We start from the raw sequence: 23,441 nt of genomic DNA on the forward strand, positions 1-23,441 counted from the left end.
AGTAGTTTGTCTTCTTTCTAGATATAATAGTTTTTGTTCAATATCTTATCTTGTTCCACACAAAAACCATTCTATTCCATTAATTTATTGAGTTTTGTACTTTGGATTCTATCAGATAAATTAACAGTTACATCCTTCAGATGACTTGGAAAGAAGGATTTTGTTATTAAGTTGAAACACTGTCACAGAGGTTTTATTTAGAGAGAGATCAGAAATCAATGTAGCTTACACATGCTTGATATTAACTTTTTAAAACTCAATGTTCCTTGTATACTTGCTTTTAATATAACTGTAAGTTTTAGAAGATTGAAGAACCCCCTTTTAAAAAAATCTAAATTTTCTGTTGGCTTTTGGATGTTCGCCTGGAAAACCTCATTATTAGAAAGTGCTCTTTTTCCTTTTTATAGATTTTGATTAAAAGTAAATTACTGAGTAGGCTGTTTAATATTTTTACCTCTTGATAAACTACGTGGATTTACTAAATAGATAAGTTAGGGTCAATTACTTTCTCTTTAAGAAAGCAATTGCTGTAGAAGAATTTTAAGTGCCAGCTCCCCAAGGCATTTCAAATGATTGTTTGAGTTGATTAACTAAGGTATAACTTACAGTCAATCACAGTGTTTTACTGTGTCTGATACATTTAGGGATAGCGATAGTCTGCCTGCTGTGTTGTGTGTGTCCCGTGTAGACTTGGAGTCTGAAACACCTGGCATAAGTGGCTATGTCTCATTAGTTAGTGGTGGGGGCTCTGCAGGCCTAGCCATATTCTAATGAAGCCAAGTTTTGGATTCTGGTCCTAGACAGGCCAATTACATTAATTTTCTGTGGCCCATACACAATTAGACTGAACTGCTTATCACTGGGTACCTGAAAATACATAGGAACAATATTTTGGGTACAATTCTGCAATTTCATAGCAACTGGTAAGTTTATGGCTTCGGAGAACTGACATGCTGAAGGATGGTGGGTTTCCAGGCTTGATGTTACAGCTGCCAGAGGTTCTTCAGCAAGCGCCCTTGTACCGCTCCCATGATTTATGTAGGTGGGTCCATATTCTGCCTTCATGTAGGCATTCATTGATCTCAGGGTTGGCTGGAGACTTAGTCTCAGGGCAATTGTTCTCACCATCCCTCCTCTCAAATTCTCTGGAATGTTTTATGGAGCAGATAATAAGGTATTGCATCCTAGACCTCCGGAGAAGGTTGGTGATTTTATCACCTTGCACATGAAGGGTTTTGTGTTGAGCTACTTTCATTGCTTGCCCTCTGACTGTGTATGTTCTCAGCCACGGGGCCGTTGCCTACTGTCCCTGCTTCTGAGCTCAGCCTGTTCTTTATTTTTTGTTGGAACTGGATCCCAGGTGAAGATTCTAGTGAGCATCTGAGGTTGTATGGTGATCCACTTTACAGTCAGATCTCTGCAAAACTTGGGCATGATCATCTTGCTATCAGAATTTATCTGTTATTGTTTTGAATGGATACTTCTCTTACTTCCTTTCCTTGGAGATGGAACATCAATATGTTGCTAAGGCCTTTCCCAAACTCCCAGGTACAGATGATTCTCTTGCTTCAGCCTCCTGAGTAACAAAGGAGGCTTGTACTTCATGCCTGGATTTTTAATGGTCATTTCCTTTTTTAAATAATTTTATTTTATGTGCATTGGTATTTGGCCTGCATGTAGGTCTGTGTGAGGGACCTAGATTAACTAGAACTTAAGTTACAGACAGTTGTGAGCTGCCAAGTGGGTTCCGGGAATTGAACTCTGATTGTCTGGAAGAGCAGTTAATTCTCTTAAGCAACGAGCCATCTCTTAAGCGCCCCCTCCAATTGGCATTTCTAAAGAACACTATAGTTGAAAAACAAAACTTCAAGTTGGTTAGGAACAAAATATCCAAAGATAATGAACACAGATGGTTTTGAGGAAGTGCATAGCAAGAACTTCTTTTCTCTCCTCCCTCCCCTACTCCCCCTCACCCCCCTCCTTTCCTCTTTCTTCTTCATTGTTAGGAATTAAACATAGTGCCTTAAACAAGCCACAATAACCCTACCACCAAACTGCATTCCAAGCCCAATAGTAAGAATTTTTGATTACCTTTGTCAATGTCCTAAGTGTGATGACCATGTATTCGAAAGGATACTTGTCTGTCCCCATGCTTAGACATTTTGCATAATGCAGAAAATGTCTTTCCACACAAACAGGGGATCATGACTAGATGCCGCTGATTCATAGCTATCTTGTTTTTAGCTTTCTTGTTACAAGATCCCACTTCTGGAAACTGCCTTACATAGTATCTTGGCTGTATTTTCATTTATTTTGCTTTGATGTCACTATTGCCAGCAACTTGAATAGTGATGCCCCAGAAAACTCTAGAAAACTGAATTCTTGCTCCGGTTAAACTATTTCACAAAGAAAAGTCAGGACCCCTTTGCTGACTTTGCTGAAAGTGATGATTTCAATCAATAGTGGTAATTGCATTTCTACCCATGCACATGCTTTCAACATTTTATTTATGTGCAGTTGTTTGGGGGAGAGGACTTTATTCTGGAGATTTGTTAAAAAATTATTTGTGAGATGGCTCAACGCTGAGGTGTTTATTTCACAGGCCTGATTCCTGAATTTGATCCTGGAGCCCCTGAGAAAGTGAAGGGAAAGAATGGATTCCACTGCATTGTTCCATGATTTCTGCATGCTCATCATGTGTGTGAAGACAGGTGTGGAAATGCATGCATGACACACAATAGTAGCAATATAACTAAATGTTTCATAGGTATCATAGAAATCACTTGATGGCGATTTCTGTGATTCTGTAACTGCACACTGCCTTCTCAAGCCATATGCAAGTACACTTCCGGTTAGTACTCTTCTGGTTAACACAAGCAGCTGTGTTACCTCTTGGCCTGGCGCGTAGAAGGAATGATACTGAGAGGAAAGCAATCTAGAAGACCCCCAAGGCCTTTTAGATATTTGTGGGCTGATGGCATGCAGACGAATGAACCAGTTAGGAGTGCTCGTTGCTAGTGCTAGGTATCTCCACGCCAGCTAGCGTCAGAGTTGTTGGCACTGATGCCTTCACTGAGTGAAGTCGGTGTTTGGGGAAGACTGCCAAAAGGGGTTCAGATATGTCCCATCTCCCAATCCTGTGTCTGCTTTTCAGTCTGGCTTGCCTTCTGGTAGCAAGGTGACTGCTACACCTTCAGTCTGCATCTGTCTAGCTGCAAGACCTATGGAAGAGAGGTGCCCGGGAAACAGTGCCCCTGGGATCCCCTAGCCCTGATTGGCTTTTCTGTTACTGAGAAGCAAATGCAATGCTCTAGCTAGTTTCAAATTATTTCTCTCTGGAGAGAGCAGTATTTTCAATGAAAGAGTAGATGTTCCCCAAGTAAAAGGTGATGGATGCTGGGTACTCACGGAGTGCCCGCCACCTTAAAAAGCAGCAAGCTGTTTTGTGTTTATTGTGAAAAGCTGTAGTGTTAGGAAGGAAGTAACACAGACTGGGTTGTTTTTACTTTTGTTTTTATTTTCGTTTTTGTATTTCCGAAACCAACAGCAAAATGACTTTGTATTGTTTTCACTATCTCTCTGTCTCTGCCTCCTCCCCTTTAAAAAAAGCCTGTTTTAGCTTTTGATTACACTTGGGGCAGACATCCTCCTCTCAGGATGTCTCCTTGGCTTTGTAGGTCTGCGTCTGAACTTTGCATCTTTTCTAGTCAATGCTTCTCAGGGCACAGGGATTCTGGACCAGCACTTGCAGAGTAAGACGGTGGGTTTTGATAGGTACTGCATGGGCATTAAGACTCTTTGACTTATCTGAGTTCTTCCAACAGTCAACACTTTGATATTTGTCTAAGATCAGAATTAAGGTCAAACCAGTCCATCCGGGTCTGAGAGTCATATCAAAACAAAACAAAACAAAACAAAACAGAAAATCAACCCCCCGCCCCCCACAAAATGTCTTCAGAGCACCTTTGCTAGAGTACAGTTTTAACACAGGTGGCTGAATTTCCTGTAGAGGAGTAGCTCCCATATGGCCCATGGGAACTGCTCTCTCTCCACTCCCACAAGCACTTCCTTAGAGCTCTGAAGTCTCCATTGTATTAATGGCTCACTGTGACAAATACATGGCAGAAGCAGTTTCAAGAAGCAAAGGTTTATTGGGGCTCCCAGGCCCAGGGATTATTTCAGCTATCTGTGGTGGGAAGGGCACGGTGGCAAAGTGGCCGTGGCCGTGGCAGTTGGACTACATGGTGCTGGGCCTGCATATGCTTGAACCAGGAGACAGGCAGCATCACAGGAAGATGCCCCCAATGAACTGTGTCGCCATGTCCCGAAGGGTCCATGACTTCCCAAAATAAAGCTACTAGCTGACCACCAAGCTTGTAGACACAGGAGTCTCTGGGGGCATTGTATAGCCCAGTCGTAACACCGAGACTTTCCAAACTCTTGAGATGGTTAAGTGTCTCATTACCTCTCCTTGTCATTTGTACCAAGAGACCTGACAAGTAGGGTAGCAGAGATGTGACACCCTCATCCTAATAAGCAGCACGCTTTCGGCTATTTCTGATCTGTGTTCATTAAGAAAATTAAAAGGATTGGGTGTCCTGATGTGAGTATCTCAGCCCAACTGAGGTTTTTCTGGGACTGGAATTTAAAGAACTCAACTAGGAGAGTAAGATGTTTATGGTCGGATGAAGTTAAATCTAATTTTGAGTTTGCCTTTTAATTAGATGATTGCCTAGCTCATTACGTTTTTTAAGAAAAATATTTAATTCCCTATTTTTTGGTAGTGTTTCCATAAATTTCACAAGCCAGAGCATTCACATGAAAGAACAAACAGTAGATTTTGAAACAGGGTTGATTGGGCGGGGGAGAAAGGTCAGCTGGGGAAGTGTTTGCTGTGCAAGTGTGAGGAGCCACTTGACACCTAGGTGGACATGGCGGATCCCCATGGTTTGCTAGGCAGACAGCCTAACCCAATCTGTGAGCTCCAGACACCACGAGAGACCCTGCTTCAAAAACCAACATGGATAGCTCCTGAGGACCAGCGATGATGACTGACCTCTGACCTCCACCTGTCCATATAACCACACACAGGATTGTTTATGTCCCATCCCATGTTTTTAAATTGGGTAATTTTTGGGAAATGCATTTGTTAGCATATATTAATTATGCATCATAGTGATTACTATTGTGACAGTTGCTTTCATGTCCATAATGAATTTTGGTCAAATGATGATGTTTTTATGTGACCCATTACCTGCTGTTTTCCCCATTTGTCCTGTGCAGATACTAGCAGGAAGCTGTTTGAGGCTGTGCTGATCTTTGCATACCAATACCACACTGGGAAATGGTATTTCATAACACTGCTCTTTGTGTTACTGTGTTCAGTAGTGGGCCCAGGGCTTTCAAAGGCATCACTCGGATGCCTTAGTCACATTTACCTTTTAAGCTTAAGTGCTAGTTGGAGCGGATAAACACCATTGATTTCACGATGCTTTTCAACCCTGATGTGGAGCCTTTCGGTTGATTTGATCTCGGGCAGGAGAATCGGAGCGGTGATTGGATTCTGTGGAATGGAACTTTTATCTTGCCCGGACCTCCTCCCTTTGCCGGGGGCTTTCAGGCCAGCAGGCCTGGAGTGGCCATCGTCTTGGCTGCAGCCCCAGCTCTTTGTGTGGCTGCTACCCATTTCCGTGGATATGGTTTGTTACCTCTATTTGCACTGTAACTAGAAATTTGATAAGGTTACGTGCCTGTCGGATGATTTAGATGTCAGGTGCCGAGGAAGAAAAGCGGTTCCGACAAGTCAAACCGTGGTGCCGAGAAAGGGGGCGAGGATGACCTGCTGCGAGGAGGAGCGCCATCTCCACGGTCTCACTCTCTTTCTCTTTTAACTTGAGGTCACTACTTTAACCTCTTTAATTTGTCCCTTCTTAAGTGGATGTGACATGGTGACTTCTGGCTTCTATCTAAAGGGCACTGAAATGGAGGCCTGCCTTGGAGGGGAGATGCTGGCATTTAGGGAGATCTGACTTTTGAGTATTCTGATAAAAACATCTGGGCCTGGGAACTTTATCTTGGGCTGAAGCTAAGATTAAGGTCTTAGGATACAGAGTTAATTAATGCCAGAGTCTGTTCACACGTGTGTGCCGTGGAGAGCCTGCATTTTTAGTAAGCCAGCCTCCCTTATTTTAGGGACAGGAAAAAGCCAGACGTTCTGTAGCGCACCCTTGCTGCCTGCTTTGCAGTCAGGGCAGGAACTTGCAGGTGGTGACTTGGTGAGTTCCTATTATTAGTTTGTCATGTCCACAGGACAAGGAGCCATGGAATCTTTGATTAATTGGATCTAACTTTCCTAGAGCCCCTTTGCCCTTAATTGATTAAGTACCAAAATCCGAGCATTCTCAATATCTAAACCCTAGACAGAACACACTGAATATATTGATTTGTTTTGGCAGCTACCTCAGGAGAAAATTCTCCATTTTGCGAGTGGTGGGTTGGATGGACATGACCCCATTAGAGGCTGACACAGCCTCCAGGTGCTCCTGGAGTTAGGCTGAAGGCACAGCTAGCTTTATGCAATACAGTTTTATGATGCTACGTGGTGAAGGTGGGTTTTAGAGTATAACTCAGCTGTCTTGATACGATTTCCACTCTAGCCTGAAAGCATAATTCAAAGAAATAACAAATTTACATTCAGGGTAGTTTTGTTTGAGTTTATTTAAAGGACTGAATACACACAATTCTCATAATAGCTCTTGCTACTGATGTACTGATGGTGCTGACAAAGAGAAAACTCAGACCAGATGGTTTCCCAACAGTGGGACCACCTGGCTTGTTGGCAACGCCAATGAATTCCTGTTTCTCAAATAGCTATATTCTCACTTATGTGGAAATGTCTGAGTGGGATGTGCATGGGCCTGGGCACAGTGGCATTCCAAAATCAGGATTATTCAGTGAAGTAAAAGCTCTCATGACACCCTCCACCTGAACCCTCTTTTCCACTTAGGATACTCTTAAGGGTCACATTTTCTTCATTCTCTTTATAACTATACAATCCAGCTCTCCTGTATTCCCACACTATAAGGCAAAACAAAAACAAATAAAACGAACCCAAACCATTGCTTCTTGCAATGTTTATTCTAGAGGGAAAGGAAATCCTCTGAGCCCTTCTGGAAGATTTACATAGATATGTACTCACCGAGGTCCTCGCCATGGACCCTCCTAGATGGGGCCTCTCTGAAGCAGACGAGAAGACTGCAAGTGCCCTAGAATGGCCTGTGCTTACTGAGTCATGAAATGTGCACACTACAGGCAGGCGGCTGAGAGAGGCTAGCAATCAGTCTACAGACTGGTTTAGAGGTTAGCAATCAGTCTACAGATGGGTTGAGTAGCTCATCTCTCAAGATTAACTCCCTAGCCTTGGAATTTGCTCGAGTTATATTTGGTATCTAATTTTTCCCTGTTGAAATACTGAATTAACTTAGAGACTTTCAGGACTGCAGTCATTTCAGAGTTTCGTTTTCAGGCTGCTATCTTAGATACTCATTTGATGCACACCTATTGGGCATCTAACTGGTAGCATGTGTAGCCATTAAAGAATCATCAACATTGACCAGTGACTACAACTCATAAGAAAATTACTTACGATCTTGGTCTTGTTTATACTGTTTAAGAGTATTTTAAAGTCTTCTAAAAGAATTAACATTTAACGTTATTTTGTTAAAAGAATTTTGAAAGAACTATTGGTCTGTTTTCATTAAAACTTCATTTTCCTTTAAAGGATACACTGACTTCTACACAGTCTTCAAATTGGCAAAGATGGGGAGGGAGAGCAAAGACTTTAGGGAGGACAGCAGATCTCAGATGCAATCTGTGGTTCTACTACATCTTTGGTGGCAGTACTGGCCTTGGATGGTAGCCAGTAAGCCAGGATGGTAGCCTGTTTTCCTTACTAGGAGTTTTGGTTGCATGGGATACAAAATTCAGTCCTTATTGTCTCAAAACAAAAGAAAACAAAATGATAGCTCAGAGGTAACGAGTCCCAAACTCTAGAGAAGCGATGTGCCTTCCAGGACTTCTGCTGTACCAGGACTCAGAGGCCATCAAGACAGGATGTAGAACTAAAGCCAGCCCTGTGGGTGCTAGCAGGGACAAGCATGGCTATAGATAGTTCCAGAGTTTTATATCTTAGAGTTTCAGTTGCCAGAGTGGGAGTCTCCCTCTGTATCTTAATCTTCAGGTCTCCCAGTCTTGGAGACTTAAACTAGCTGAGTTTGATGTTCTCTGGGTCAGCCCATGGTTAAGGGCATAGGCCATGAAGAAAGTGCTGATTCCCAAGAATCCCTGGGTGGATGAAGTAGGGAGTATGTGGGAATAGGTTTTAGGTGGACCCCATATAGGTTTCCATATATTTCATGTACAAAAAATGTCAAAATAGGTCTTTTGCAGAGTAATTTTTTTGAATATTAAGCAAAATGTTTTGCAAAGTACCTGGTACAATGTCTACCACCCTCAAGCCCTTAATAAATGGTAGTGACTATTACATAGCAGGGAGACCTCATGCTAACGCTTCTTAACAATGACACTGTCTTCAGCCTGAAGCCTTCACTACTATCCAACAAACTGAGAGGCCACAATAGTTTTTCAATAGTATATTCAATAGTTTTTTCCCATGGAAGAACAGAAAAAGGACATCTTTCAAATCATCTTTCAGATTTCCTACTTGTATATTGTAAACAAATTTCAATTTAATGAGACTAGTCTTTTAAATTTTTTTGATTAAAAATGACGGTTGATCTCAATCAGTGAGGTTAAAGCTGTCAAAATGGAAGCATTCCTAGTACCATTAATGTACAGTGTGCATGGGAAGAATAATTATTTTAGAATAGATTTGCTTCTCATTGGTTTTCATTTTCACTCTAGGGACTCCCCCCACCCCATATTTGAAAACATGGAGGAAGCGTGTTTTCCTCTGGATGAGCAGTTTGTGTTTGCCTGGTGGAGCACACCACTGCAGGTGCAGAGGGACTGTTAGGAGCCTTGTTGATGCTCTTATCAGTCTGTTAGGAGCAAGCGTATGTAAGAGAGTAGAAGACTCATCAGCTGTGGCCCTTGGAGACTAAGGACAGGTTACTTTCCTTATGATATTTTGTGTTAATTCGACGGTTTGTGTGCATTTGCTTGGTTCCCAGTTTGCTCTGGTTTCTTTCTTCATCACAGTTGGAATGCTACTTGTGTTCTAAGTTCCTAACTTCTGGAAGAACCATTTCCTAACTGGAAACTGCTCATCTCCCAGGCCTTGATACGTCAAAAGAGGCACTTAAGAATGTTTCTTGTTGCAATATTTTGTCCTTCATTTAATTAAACATGGTACCTCGGTTCAATTGATTTTGTAATAGTCTGTGTTGTGAGTCATTTAACTATACACGGTGCCTCAGCTCAGTTGATTTTGGTAATAGTCTGTGATGTGTTTGAGTTAAGCTGTTGGCATTCAGAAATCATAATCGGCCAGGTGGTGGTGGTGCACACCTTTAATCCCAGCACTCGGGAGGTGGAGGCAGGCAAATCTCTGTGAGTTCGAGACCAGCCTGGTTTACAAGAGCAGGCTCCAAAGCTACAGAGGAACCCTGTCTCGAAAATCCAAACCAAACCAAACAAAAGAAAATGTAGATCTTTAATATGAGAGTGGCTATCTAAAGGATAAACAGTTTAAAAGATCTGTGTACTCAGGCACCAGTTTTCTTTGTCAGTGTGGTCTTGTTTGTTTGTTTGTTTATTTGCTTTGAATCAACATTTTCACTGGCACTACATGTTTGGCATTGATACCACACACATGGTCACCATTAATTGGACACGTGGATGATTGTCACCATCAACCATGTTACAGTAGAACGACTTGTGCTGACATGTAGGCTTGGTTACACTCAACTCTGAGTGATTCTCCCTGTCATTTTGTGACCCCACTGGATCTATCCCAGGTAATGAAGGGGCTAACTTTTAAGCTATGCAGCTTGTCTGACACCCTCCACAAACAATTGCTCAGCAGTTTGCACACCCATCTCTGCCCGTGTGCAGAACGTTGTTAGATCTCATTTGTATTCAGTTTAACATTTTCCACTTCAGCATTTTTTAAAGTTTTCAGATACAGTGGGAAGTAATGGCAATTAAGTTGCCAGGATGGTGGATTTCTGCCCTTTGCTAGATTCATGAGGTCAAGCTTCCCTTTCCTATACAATGGGCCAAAGTACCTACCTGACAGTGTTTGCCTGTGACTCTATGTAAAGAACATTTAAATTTGTGTTTCCTGCATTTATTTATTTCTATTTTTGAAGAAAAGAGGATGGAAAGAGTTCTCAGCTGCTGATGGCACGGTGCCCACCAGATGGCTGCATACTTCACCTGGATGTTTAATGGCCGGGATGGAGTAAATACTTGCCTATGGGGATGGGATGCTCTGGGCTTCTTACACATCACCTGCTGAATGCAGTACCTACCCAGTCTGCATTCCCATGATATGTAAAGTGACCAATACAGAGCTTGGAGCATAGCAGCCATTCCTGGATGCCCAACATTACCACCATCTCATTTAACTTACACACCAAGGAGCTGTCAGTATTTTATTGCAATTATACTTGTTCTGTGCTTGAGGAAGCAAAGTCTCAGCAAGGTCCCATAGCTAGTAAGGGGTGCAGCTGGGCCACAAGACTAATTTGTCCTTGACTGAGTGAGTCTCTGTAGATAACTACTCAGACATACAGAAATTACTGAAAACATTATGTATTTTTAGGTTATTTTATATTTAGATGACTTGTTTTGTAATAGAGGCTTCATTTTTGAAAAACCCCCCCCCCCCCGAATCTGATAGAGTTGGATGTTATTACATGGAAACCTGAAACATTTGTAAACCTCTCCAAGTGTCTCTATGATGCTATGGAAGGCTAATTTGAAGATGAGAATTCATGAAAATTACTTTTAATGAATTTTGATTATGTTTTGAAAAGTTAATTATATCTTTAATTTCATTTAATTAGCCATGCATTTACAAATTATGGTATTAATTTTTAAAAAGCAAATATACCTTTGAACTCAATTCTTTGACTTAGTATTTGTTAAAATTAACTTCACCTTCCATCAAATTTTCCCGTGCCGTGTTTAATTCCCACAGGGTGTTGTAGGGGAACCAATATTTTGCATTTTAGGCTTTAAAAATGCAAGATCAAGACCAAACAGTAACCGTCCTTGAAGTGGTTATAAACCTTGAATGTGTGCACAGCACCACGCCAATGGAGCAGATGACCCACATTCTTTAGTATGTGGATTCTAGTGAGCCACACAAGTCACTGCCTCGCTGAGGATGTTTGCAGGTCAATCTAAGACTTTTGCATTGTAGTCTTATGATGTTACATCCCCCACAACCTTCCAGTGAGCAGAATGTGATGCTTCTATGGTGTCCTTCAAGCTGGTGGAACTGGTCATTAATCTCATTGTATCAAAAATGAAGTCACAAACACAGGAACACCAATCAGTAGTAAATACACCCACAGGCTTTAGGCTTCTCTTAAGCATGTTCCAACAAGCTGTTTTAAGGCTAAATTCCCCTCTCCTTCTGCTTGCCCTTCTGCCCTAGCCCATGTGATATGATCCATGGGTCCCCTTGAACGTCTGGCACTCCTGGGTAGCTCATGTTTGGAATCCTCTTTCTATGATGCTCCTTCATGCTTTGGATTTACCTCTGCTTTTGTGCCTTAAGCTTCTGCTGATAGTCTAACATCCACAATAAGATGAAGGGACTCAGAATGGGTGACTTAGCTTTCTGTAAGCAGAGGTTCGCTGGCTAGATCACATGTCTTTGGTCCACGAGTGAATCCACATGAATCAATCTTTAGGCTTTAAACCTGATTTTTATTTCATGTCTAGGTATAAGGTATGTGTACCTGTGCATTATAAGTTCTAGCCCTGGAACAACACTTGAATGAACGAATGACTGAATAAGTAAAGTCTCAAGGGGGGGGGGGGGAATCCAGAGAAGCCATTCCTTAAGAGTCTGTTGTTACATGAGCAGTCAACATGATACACTGTTTTTAACAAACACCTGATAGACAAAAGACCTGACTTGAAAGTTTTATACCCAATGCTGAGCACAAGGAAGAAAAATCATTTCCTCCTCCTCCTCTTCCTCCTCCTCGTCCTCGTCTTCCTCCTCCTCCTCCTCCTCCTCCTCCTCCTCCTCCTCCTCCTCCTCTTCTTCTTTCTCCTTCTCCTTCTCCTTCTCCTTCTCCTTCTTCTATTTTACTGGGGAGAGGCTGGGAAAGAGCTACTTATATGAGGCCAATAAGTGCTCGAATCATTGTGTCAGGTAAGTTAATTCATAAGCACACAGTGGTAGTAGGTATTTCCAAAATCCGATCTGCGTGTTCAGCTGAGTGCCCTGGCTCGCATCCCTCCTCACAGCCCTCTGGCAGATGCTGGTCTGTGGAGAGCCACTTTTGTTTCCTTTTCCGAGGTGGCTCTAGCTCTCTGATCTCTAGGTCTGATTAGCAGCCCCCACTCTCTTCTCAGTTTCTCTTCTCTCTTTTTCTCGTTGGCTTCCCTCCTCTGAAACGTTTGTTGGGCCACTCCCATGAGCCTCTGCAGGTGCTCTGCGGCTGGGTAGGATGCAAGCAGGCGGGCGTGCAGAAGACAGAGCTGACTAATGGCTCCCTAGCTCCCTGGCTATAGTAAACAAATGCTGGGTGGTCGGCGCTTGAGTGGGTGTTGATAGTGTACCACATCATTCCAAAGGAAGAAACGGCGTCTAAAACACTGAGAACCATTTACAGCGAAGATTGCACACTTTCCAAACAAGTCACTTGAGTAGGCAGGCCCAAACCAAACTGTTCGTAGGAGTCCTGTGACTGTGGCGAGGGCTGCCGGATGCTAATCAGTTCCAAACATACAATTTCAGTATCCAGTATATTTTCTCGTTTATTTCCTTCTCTGGAAATTCCTACTCAAGGCAAACATCAGAAAGAATGAAATATGGTGCTTTCTCCGGAGCTGCCGTGGGATGGAAGGGTGTGACTGATAGACTGGCCTCCCTGGAAGGGCTCCATGCTTGGTGTGCTCATTACCGTGTGATCTTCTCATATCTCCAATATTTGCTAGCCTGTCTCTCACTACTAGCAAAGCTGCTCAGCCGCCCTTCGGAGACTGATACACTGAGACCGTGCCTTGGGCCTGTGTGGCTTCAGACCCGTGCGGGGTCAGAGTGAGGTGGAAAGCCAAGCTCACTCAGCATTTTCTCTGCAATAACAATATAACCACTTATTGGATCATTTATTTATGGCAATAGCTAAAGTAAAGGTCTTAGGACTTTTAGGAATTTATGGAGAATATTAAGGAAAGTATGAAAAGAAAATTAGATATTGCTAAGTTGAAACTGATGAATTTCCTAAATTTTCTCATTTGTTTTTTAATTTTTTTTCCTTTGGAGCTCATCTGGCCAAAGAAAATCTTTCAGTAGCCTCAAGGGTAACGATTCTTGACAGGATTGAGTTCATAAACGTGAGTGTGATTCAGTGAGATGGTCCCACTAAGAAAACTTTCAAACCTCTACAGGATCCACATTTGCAACAAGCCTGTGATAATTTAGCTGCTAACTTGAGGCTTTTAGTTCTGAATGCAAAATGAAGATTATGTGCTATGGACATGTGTTTCCCTTGTTCTTGATTTGAGATAAAAAAAAAAAAAAACAAACCAAGAAGATAATACCGTCATGAACAAAACAAGTGTTTCTCTGGGTTAGGAACTGTCACTGCGTGATCAACAGGAGAGAGACTTTGCAGGATTTATCCATGGTTGTTCCAGCCCCCAGCCCTCTGTTAGTCTTGATACAAAAGAGTCTGTTTCTCTTAATTTACTTGTAGTGCTGGGATTGCACCCAGGGTTTGACCTTGCTAGGCTACATCCCCGTCCCTTTTAAAATAAGACAGAATCTCACTGTGTAATTCGGGCTGATCTGGAACACTTGGTCTTCCTGCTTTACCTTCTTAATGCTGGGATTATAGAATTGTGCCCCCCGAAGCATATATAATAGATCTGCACACAGAGTACCGAGGGTCAATGTGAGACACCTTCTAATCCCGAGGTGTGGCCTTCTATATAAATATTTTCATAAGTATTTATCTACTTGACATCTGTCAGTGCGGCACAGTGTAATCGCACCCATATGCTCTGCTGTATGACATAAGAGGGGACTTCATGCAGGCATGGCTGACTGTTGATTCGTGTCTCTCCTACTCCAGGCAGCCCAGGCTCCAAGTGTTGTTTTTTTTTTACTGACAAGATGGGCCTTGTACTATACTTATAATATTAAATATAATATTTAATTCCCCTTTCTACTTTCTTCTTCACTAGTGGCAGTTTAAATAGCAGCATCAACGGTGGTACTAGTACCCATTGTGGAATACATGTACCAATTAGCCACACACATTTACTGGGCGTTTGATCTTTTCCCTGTATTCAGTTAAATAGCTTCTATGGTTATCATTGTTTAACAGATGAAACCAGAACACATAGAATAGGTAGCCTCCTGAAGACCAGACAGGCCACAGGGAAAGCTTCTGGAACACAAACTTCCTTGTCTGCTTAGTTCTCTCCCCGCCCCCATGCCTCTCAGGATAATTCTTTCTGAGAGCTGGGCTGTGCATGTAGGCATGTTGGCATGTAGGCATGGTCTCCAATTCCAGCGGCTTCTAGGGCCTTTGTCTATCCTGCGTGGGATCTGTGATTCCTATTTACTTTTTCTGTTCGTGTGAGAGTGTGTATATGTACACATGTACACACACATGTACACACATATGAATTTTCCTCTTTCTTTTCAGGTCAAGTACAAAAGAGATTTTGAAGAAAGCAAAGGGAGGGGCTTCAGCATCGTCACGGATACTCCTGAGTTGCAGAGGCTGAAGAGGACCCAGGAGCAAATCAGCAACGTAGGTGCTGCTTTTCTCGATACGGGGCGCCTCTGGGATATGTCTCTGGATGGGAATGTGAGCGTGAGTGTGAAATGTATCTGTTGCTGAGTGCTGTTCAGTCTGCTCATAAAATGTGCCAACTTCACCTATTAAAGCTTTGCCCTCAGATTTCCTCACAGTTATCTCTCTACAGCCGGCCAGTTATAATTAAGTATTTTCTTCATATAGTTTGAATATCTCCAAACCTTCGAATTTGGTCAAAAGTAAATGTTTGTAATTAAAAATTCTGACAGTTTTTTCCCTGTAGATCACCATATAAAGTTGATATATAGTTTGCGTCTATTTAAAAAATCTGTTTTTTTCTAATTATGTGTTTACTTTAGATATCTGTTAATCATATGTTACATCTAATTTTAGAAATAAACATTTGTATATGTAGTTACTTTCTACTTGGAAATCATATCTTTTTAGTAATGTATTTTCCAAAATAACAAAAATTGGGACTGGCAGAAGTCCAAGGTACATTAGAATGTGAATTTAGTACTTACTGAAGCTGGGTAAATGGTTCATTCTTAACTTTTGTAGTTCATATTTGTGATTGTTTTTCTTCCAAGGTATTTTATGAAATGTATTAAAATGTATTTTTCTGCAAAGGAGTAGTTTAACATTGAATATCCAGAATGGAAATCGACAGCCGTGTATGATATAGTTGTGAACAAACATGCAAAGCTCACACCACTATTTCATGATATGGTGGCTATCACTTGTACAGGTATTATAAGTGTGTATGTATACATACTTGTGTATGCAGATGTTATAAGTAATACAGCCCTAATTTCTAGGAAATGCTTACAGTTAGCAGATGCATTTAAATTTACTGATTTGGGGGCTTGGTCATGAGATACATGCACATATATGTATATTTACATACAAATACTATTTCAACTAGAGTTTAGCATGTAATTTGAGAAAATGTTAGTTGTAAAAAATTCAAGAACAGGAATATTTGATGATTAAGATGTTATTTCAAGGCTGGGAAGAGGCCTTTCTTTTCATCACATTCCCTAAGGTTTATCCTGTTTGGTCTCTATGTGGACATTTTATATTAGAATTGGCTTTTTCATTTAGAGCGAAGAAGCCGACTTCTAAGATCTGATGATATCCATTGCTTGGTTTTTCTTATGACTCTTTGGACTGCCAAAAAAGAATCATAAAAATAATTATGCTCATTTTTCTTCCATTCATTCTTTTCTCAAATCAAAACACTATTCTTGCTTAAAAACACAAACTATGGATGTAGTTCATGGATAGCTCTGCTCAGATCTTTAAAATGTTGCACACACTACAGTTCTATCTCAAATGTTCAACTGACATAGAAACTTAATCATCAAAGAGCTAAACAACTCTACTTAAGACATCCCGTGACAGCTAACAGGAGGATTGTAGCTCATTCAAAGGTAAGCCTTTTCATGAATGTTCAAATTTAGTCTATGTTCATAAGTAATTAGAAAATAACTGATCATTTCGCCAAACTTTATCATTAGCAGGAATATACTTTATATTCAATGTCAGGAGCCGTTTGCAGATGCATTCTTCATCATGCCAAACCCCTTAGAATGCAGGTATGTATTAATCTATAATTGTCATGTACATTGCAGTCTGTTCCAAACAACAATGAGGCAGACAGTAGTCAGCTTTAAAAGCATCTAATTCAGACCATATCTTAAAGCCATTCCCCTTCTGCATTCTCTTGGTGTTAGCAATTGTAGTAATTGCAGAAGTTGTTCATTTAACCATGATGAGGTCTATCGGCCACTGGATTACAGTAAAGGAAAGATTTTACACTATTTCTATTAAGACTCTAATTTTTTTAATTTAAAAGTTTTGTTTTTCATTTTATATACCAAACACAGTTACCTTCCCTCTCCTTCTTCCTCTGCCCCCTACACTTACCCCACCCAAGACCCCATCCACTCCTCAGAAAAAGTAGGGAATCCCATGGGGAGTCTGCAAAGTCTGGCATATGAAGTTGAGGCAGGACCAAGCTCCTCCCCCCAGATCACTGCTGAGCAAGGTATCCCTCCATAGGGAATGGGCTCCAAAAAGCCAGTTCATGCACTGGAGATAAATCCTGGTCTTCTGCTTCTGAAGAAGGGAAGATGCAGAATATTATGAGGTCTGGTGAATTTATTACTCATTTATCAGGCCACAAACAACTTCATAGGTTTTTTTCTGTTCCACACTGGGTTTTTCCACATCACTCCAGAGTCTCTTGCTGTTAAAAATCCAAGTTGATCTGAAAACCACTACGTTGGTTGTTCCAGTTTTCCAGACCACTTTTCATTTAAGCTCACTGAACAATATTTAGGCAAAACCCACACAGATAATTTTGAGTGCGACCTGGGTCATTTCTGTTTTGAGAGAAATAAGTGAGCAAGTGTCTAAACTGGGAATACTCTAGAATCTTCCTGCTAGAGATGGTTGGGTGGGACTCACCCTGGTGACCAGAGGAAATGAGGATTGTGCGCTGAGTCTTCCATTAGACCCCAGGTGATGGGGGAAGCTGAGTGATCATTATAGTCTATATTTTTCTTTCTGATCTACTTTATAGAATACATTTCCAGTTCATTTTACCTTTGGATATTTAGTGGCTCTTTCTAAGCTGCTGTTAATCTCCTCTGGACTGAGGAAAGTATAAAGACATGAAGCTGTGAATTTAATAACTCCGAGGTGTTTGGGGTAATATGTTATGGATGAGTGGGCATTTTTGATTGCTTGTGTGTGTCTGTCACTGTTATGAAAAATTTTCAGGCACTCTCATGTTCATTTGTCTAGGAATTGAAGTCATTTGGAAATACCCGCTCTGTCTGCAAATGTTATGGGGGTGTGGGATAAAGAAGAACCCTAAATTTCAAATTTTGAGTAATAAAAGGAGTAAATATGGGTTAGATCTGCCTTCTTTGTTTTGATATCCATAATGACAACATAGTGAACATGGGGGATTTATTAAGTACTGGCATTTAAAGTGCTTCTGCCACATTACCAAGGATAACAGCAGGAAGGACAAGAAAAGAGGTGGGGTTTGGAATTTACTTACCCATAAGAAAGAAGCAGAACTGGGCTTTTAAAACAACGTTCTCATTTTTCCCAGTGATGTTCTGTTGATGCCTTCATTTTAGTTTAAGATGTTCATATCAGAGGAAGTTTGACTGACTTTGTTTATTTTATGGGATTAGAGATTTTTTTTTTTAAAATGGGAAGTCGGGATATTCAGCTGAAAAATTTAACAGAGGGCAATGTTTACAAGTTCGGGTTTATTTCAAGTCTATCTACAGCGGCCTGCTGCTGGGGAGCTCTGTGGGAAGTTCTGTCTTAGCATCTCAGGGTTCTATGGGTGTTCACAATTAAGTCACTCAGTTGTCATATGGCTCCTTTTGTCCCCAATCCTTACATATCTTTGCATGTTTATTAACCATAGTTTGGGAAGGTACATGTACTGAAGTGAATAGAGGAATATTGTGCCTTTGGGGAGCATTAAAGCGTATGTAATTTCATCCATGTAGAGATTGCTGTTACAGCTCTAGTTTCAGGTGGTTCCCACCCTTCAACCTCTAAATACAGCGAGCCTTCAGGGTACATGCAACAGGGTGGCAAGGCAGTGTGTTCAGCACCCATTCATTCAGGGTACACGCAACAGGGTGGCAAGGCAGTGTGTTCAGCACACGTTGCAGGAACTCGGTGTGGCCTGCCAGAGATGACGGATGTATTTCCTTGCACCTGCTTATGCCCACACAGAAGCTGTACTTCCCATTGCCTCACACAGTGTAGGGATAAATTGGGAAATAAAATGGCAAACTATAGCCCCAGGAGGTTTTGATAGCCTTCATGATGCAGATAAAAAACTAGGTGTTTATTTTCTAGTTCATCATAGGTGGGAGAAAAATGTCATATGAAGAGGAAAGAAAAAGAAACCAATAAGAGAGTCCTAGACTTTGTCAGACGGATGGAAATGGTAAGTTTACCGTGATCAGATCTGCCTGCGTTTGTGCGTGTCCTTGATGCACAGGGGAAGAGTTTTGTGTGCCTACACGTGTGTCCTTACACTGCTGTCTACCCCACTATTCCTCCTACTCTGGGAGTGCCTACACTTTTGATTATGTATCCCTGTTTTGCAACTATGGTCTTTTTTTTCCTGCCTCTTGCAACCCAGCATACCCATTCATAAGAAAAGCTTGCTTGCTTTGCAAGAAAAGCTAAGTTCAAAAGCTGTCTGTAATTTGATACTGAAATGTAATTAATTCTAACTCTTTTGATATAGCCACATAAATTTTCATTGACTTAGAATGTAAAATAAATTATACGCCCATTAATAAACTCACAAGGACACTGCTGATTTAGTTCCCCGAGACTTTATGAGTTAGCTTCAGAAATATTGGATTATTGGAACTAAATAATTGAATACAGTGTCTATGGACTATTAAAAGATTTGATTCAAAGTTAAGCTGAATGTGAGGGTGCGCGTGAGAGGGTAGGGACGATTATCTAGGGATTTGGTCTCTGTTTGTAATTTAAATAAATCATTTTGACAGAGACTGACTGTAACCATGTTCAGCTGCTGACAGTGTGAAATTGAGTTGTATGGTGGGCAGAAGACAAGCAGTCAAGAGAAATCCCCAAAGGTAAAATTTGTTATGTAATTGGGTCAACTCATGCATGAAAAATGCATGCTAATTGTAAACTGGTGGCAAAATTATCCTGTAGGAGGCAATTAGGTCTTAGATGAATCCAAACAACTGACACAGGGTAACTTGCTTTCTTTTTGTACACAGCAAACATAGAAGTAGTTTTTGAAAGGAGAGAAAGATAAAAATTAGAAAGTCATGCAGCGTACAAATGGATTTTTTTGGTTAATTTTCCTCCTTATATAAGAAATATAACATGCATCATTAAGTAAAAATTTACATGAAGGCTATTGATTTTAAGTAGTTCAGTGCACCAGTGTGTAAGAAGAACGGGGTGGTATTTTGTTTCAACCCTTTGCTAGTTTTATTAACATAATCAATTAGTTATGAAGTTGATAGCTAAGAAATAAGCCCTTGAAGGCATGCATTTTTAGAGTGAGCCTCTACGTTGCTTTAACAGCCTGGATTTTACCTCCAACTCATCTGCACTAGTAACTCTGATGTAATCTGACGTAGCCGTGGGTCAGTAGCGCTTTCTGAAGGCAGAGATCAAGCATGTCAAAGGAAGCCGTGGGACAACAGCACATACTTCTCTTATAATGCCTAACACATGTTCATGAATAGCTCGTGCACTTGGAACACTTTGACACACTGTTTAATTAGACCCTCTGAACAGCCTCTCTCCTCAGGGGAAGGCTTTCTGTGAGGAATACCTAGACTTTCCTGAGAAAACTAGATGCAAAATTACCTTTTGGCCTTTCCTTTCGCGTCCATGGCCTCCCTCCCACATGGCTTTGCTTTATTTTTTCATGTAGGGCAGAACTTCAAAGGCGGATCTCTGCTTTTTATCCCCAATTTTTTAACCATAGTCACTTAAAGAAACAAATATGTCTCAGACCAGTAATTACTTGTGCATGGGCAGAACAGGGGTTCTTGCTAAATAGCCTTGTCTTGAGGGGCCGTTTGAGAAGAGCCACCACAGTATGGGAATTAGCACCTGCGACTTATGCCTGGAGCCAGACGAAGAGTCCAGAGCTGTCCTGAGGTGCTGCTTTTGCAGAAATCTGTCTCCCCATTTCTTTTGCTTCCGCCTCTCCATATCCAGTCTCTCTCCCTGACTCATTTCTGCCATGCCGCCATACTTGACTTTTTTCTCCTCCCAAGCTTCTCCTGCTCTTTTCCATTGTATCATAAACACTGTTGTCAGAGGACTCTTTCCAAAGTATCTGCTTTGTCAAGGTCTTGCTGTGACCGTTAAACAACCCTCCTTTGGAACACCCCTCTGAGCAGGATGAAGTCTAATCTCCTATGTCCTTTATCGGACTCTAATGACCTTCCACAATTGCCTGAACTATTTCCGACCTTATCTTCCACAGCTTGTCAACACTGTTTGCCCATTTCTTCTAGGCCTGGACTCTAATCTGTTGTGGACTTTCCTGTGAGTCATTCCTCTTGTTTAGGTCAATCTGACACCACTGGGGAATGAAGTGCTGGCCCCCAGATCCCCATGGGCCCTCACCAGGCAGGTGGTGATCTCCCTCACCTCTGGGATAGTTACGGTGCTCTGAGGAGAGGGTTTAACCACTTTCTGCAGTCATTTCCACGTGGTATTCCTCATGTTGGTTCTAATTAGTATTTTATGTGCCTAATCATCTTGCTTCTTTACCTTCAAGAGAATGAAGATTATGTACGCTTTTGTTTATTGTTTTTTAATCTCCAAGAATACACAACATGGCACATTGTCTCCTTTATTCAAGACATGTCCCTGCCCTTTAGTTGAGTTTCTGGAGTAGAGTCTTGATTGTTCTTGCTCCATTCCAGGCTGTTCTCCATGCGTTTCTTGCAATTTATCCCTAAAATGAATGAACTCTTGCTTGTGTCATGGTTTGTCTTAGAATCTAGTCGTGGCTCCCTACTGCCTTCAGGATAAAACACAAAATACTTTGCATGGAAAGTGAGACTACTGGTTTAGCAAGAGCTGAAACTTGGAGCTCTGGTGGCCATCATCTTTTGGAGCTCTGTGGACTTATGCTTCTGATGAGAAAGCTCCTTGCCTCTCCTGTGCACATGTTCAGTGGTTCCCTTTTCATTCCTGACCTTGCCTTCTATCTTGCTGTCCTTGTCATTGCCTTCCATAGGACCATTGGCGTTTTCTCCTCTGCCCCATGTTGGACTTTAGAAAGGTATGATGTAGCACCATGCTAAACTGGAGAACAAAGGAATTGAGACCTGCCCTATTTTGGACCAGTTTTGTTTTCTACATACTTGTCAGTCCTGGTTCATAAAATCTTTCCTAGGATAAATGCTACAGTAAACGGAGGACTAATCTGTTCTTTCTTTTTAAAATATTAATTAATTATCTCATTGACTGCTGTTTTCCCTCCCTCCTCTCCTCCCAGTCCTTACCCCTCTTTCTCCCCTCTCTTCCTACTCTCTAATTCACTCCTCCTCCTTTTCTATTTAGGAAAGGGCAGGCATCCCATGGATATCAACAAAACATGGCATATCAAGTTGCAGTAAGACTAAGCACCTCCCCATGTATTAAGGCTGGGCAAGGTGACTCAGTGTGAGAAGTAGGATTCCAAAACCAACAAAATAGTCAGAGTATAAGATATCCAGTGGCCACACTGGTGCTTGGTATATAGGCCATGCCCAGTGTGTATTGAATAACCACATGAAGTAATACTTTGTAAAATAGTAATGTATTTTGAGTATTCTTTCTCATCAAAACTCCTATTTAGAAAGGTCTTTAGTTTTAGAAGTTACTTTGAATTTTGTCATTCTTGTTTATATTACTTGATAATACCTATTTGTGTGTCTCTGTGTGTGTGTGCTACTTAAATTTGAGGCTACTGCTATAGTTTTATTGAATGATTGTAGCAATACTTCTTCAGTAAAATGTGGTCAACGCCTTCCTACTGTGTCACCTAAGAATTTAATTATATTGAAAATGCGAGGACTACCCTGTTCTAGAACACTGTGGCTAGAGTGTCAAACCAAATAAGTAAATAAACATAACCACCACCACCAATAAAACAAACAAACAAGAACTCTGCAACAAAACCTACAACAGATTAGATCTTCACTTGTATACAGTTTTCTCATCGCCCTGGCAATTCCCGTAGAAGCAATGGAAGGGAGAAAAGATTTATTTTGCTCAGAGGTTACACACCATCACTGTGGGGAAGTCAAGGAGAGCAGCCGAGGCCATGGTGGTGGAAACTTCTTACAGTATAGGTTTCTTCAGACCTTGGCAATTCAAGAAGCTGAGAGCTCCAGTCAGAACCAGAAGCATCTATCACCTTCAAGGGTCTTCAACCCTTGTTGATGTATGTGTGCCAGCTTGGGTACTGTGTCCCCAGATGTCAATAACCTTCCAAATCAGCCCTACTAGCTGAGGATCGAGTGTTTGAACACAGTAGCTTCAAGGTAGTAGGAACATAATGAGTTGATATCACAAAATGCTTCATATAACAGAAGTTTATTTTCTCACTGGTCTACAGCCGGGGCGTGCTCGGTCAAGGCTGAGTGAGGGTTGGGCTCTGGTGAGGATTTTCTTCCTGGCTTGTAAACTATCACTGTCTCCTTCTATCTTTATGTGAGCTTTCTTTGTATGCATGTGTGTGTGTGGCGGGGGGGGGGGAGCTCTGATATCTCCTCTTCTTAAAGGGCACTGGTCCAATGAGGTTGAGATTCTCCCCTTATGACCCCATTTAACTTAAGTTTAGGTCCATTTCTCTCTCTCTCTCTCTCTCTCTCTCTCTCTCTCTCTCTCTCTCTCTCTTTTTGTGGTTTTTTTGACAGGGTT

General features: G+C 41.4%; 1 protein-coding gene across 3 annotated transcripts in view; it reads left to right on the plus strand.

Annotated features, from left to right (window-relative positions):
• The window catches only part of Nebl (nebulette), a 348,833-nt gene that overhangs the window by 183,564 nt on the left and 141,828 nt on the right, over positions 1-23,441 (plus strand). For 2 of the 3 annotated variants that reach the window (XM_038334490.1, XM_038334491.1), the window contains exon 4: positions 14,862-14,969. In XM_038334490.1, the coding sequence (XP_038190418.1) occupies positions 14,862-14,969 (108 nt within the window). Of the gene's footprint in view, positions 1-14,861; positions 14,970-16,498; positions 16,574-18,872; positions 18,964-23,441 lie in introns of all 3 variants that reach the window. The other variant, XM_038334492.1, reaches the window with a different exon arrangement.

This window comes from Arvicola amphibius, chromosome 6 (assembly GCF_903992535.2).
Source record: "Arvicola amphibius chromosome 6, mArvAmp1.2, whole genome shotgun sequence".
NCBI classification, from domain to species: domain Eukaryota; kingdom Metazoa; phylum Chordata; class Mammalia; order Rodentia; family Cricetidae; genus Arvicola; species Arvicola amphibius.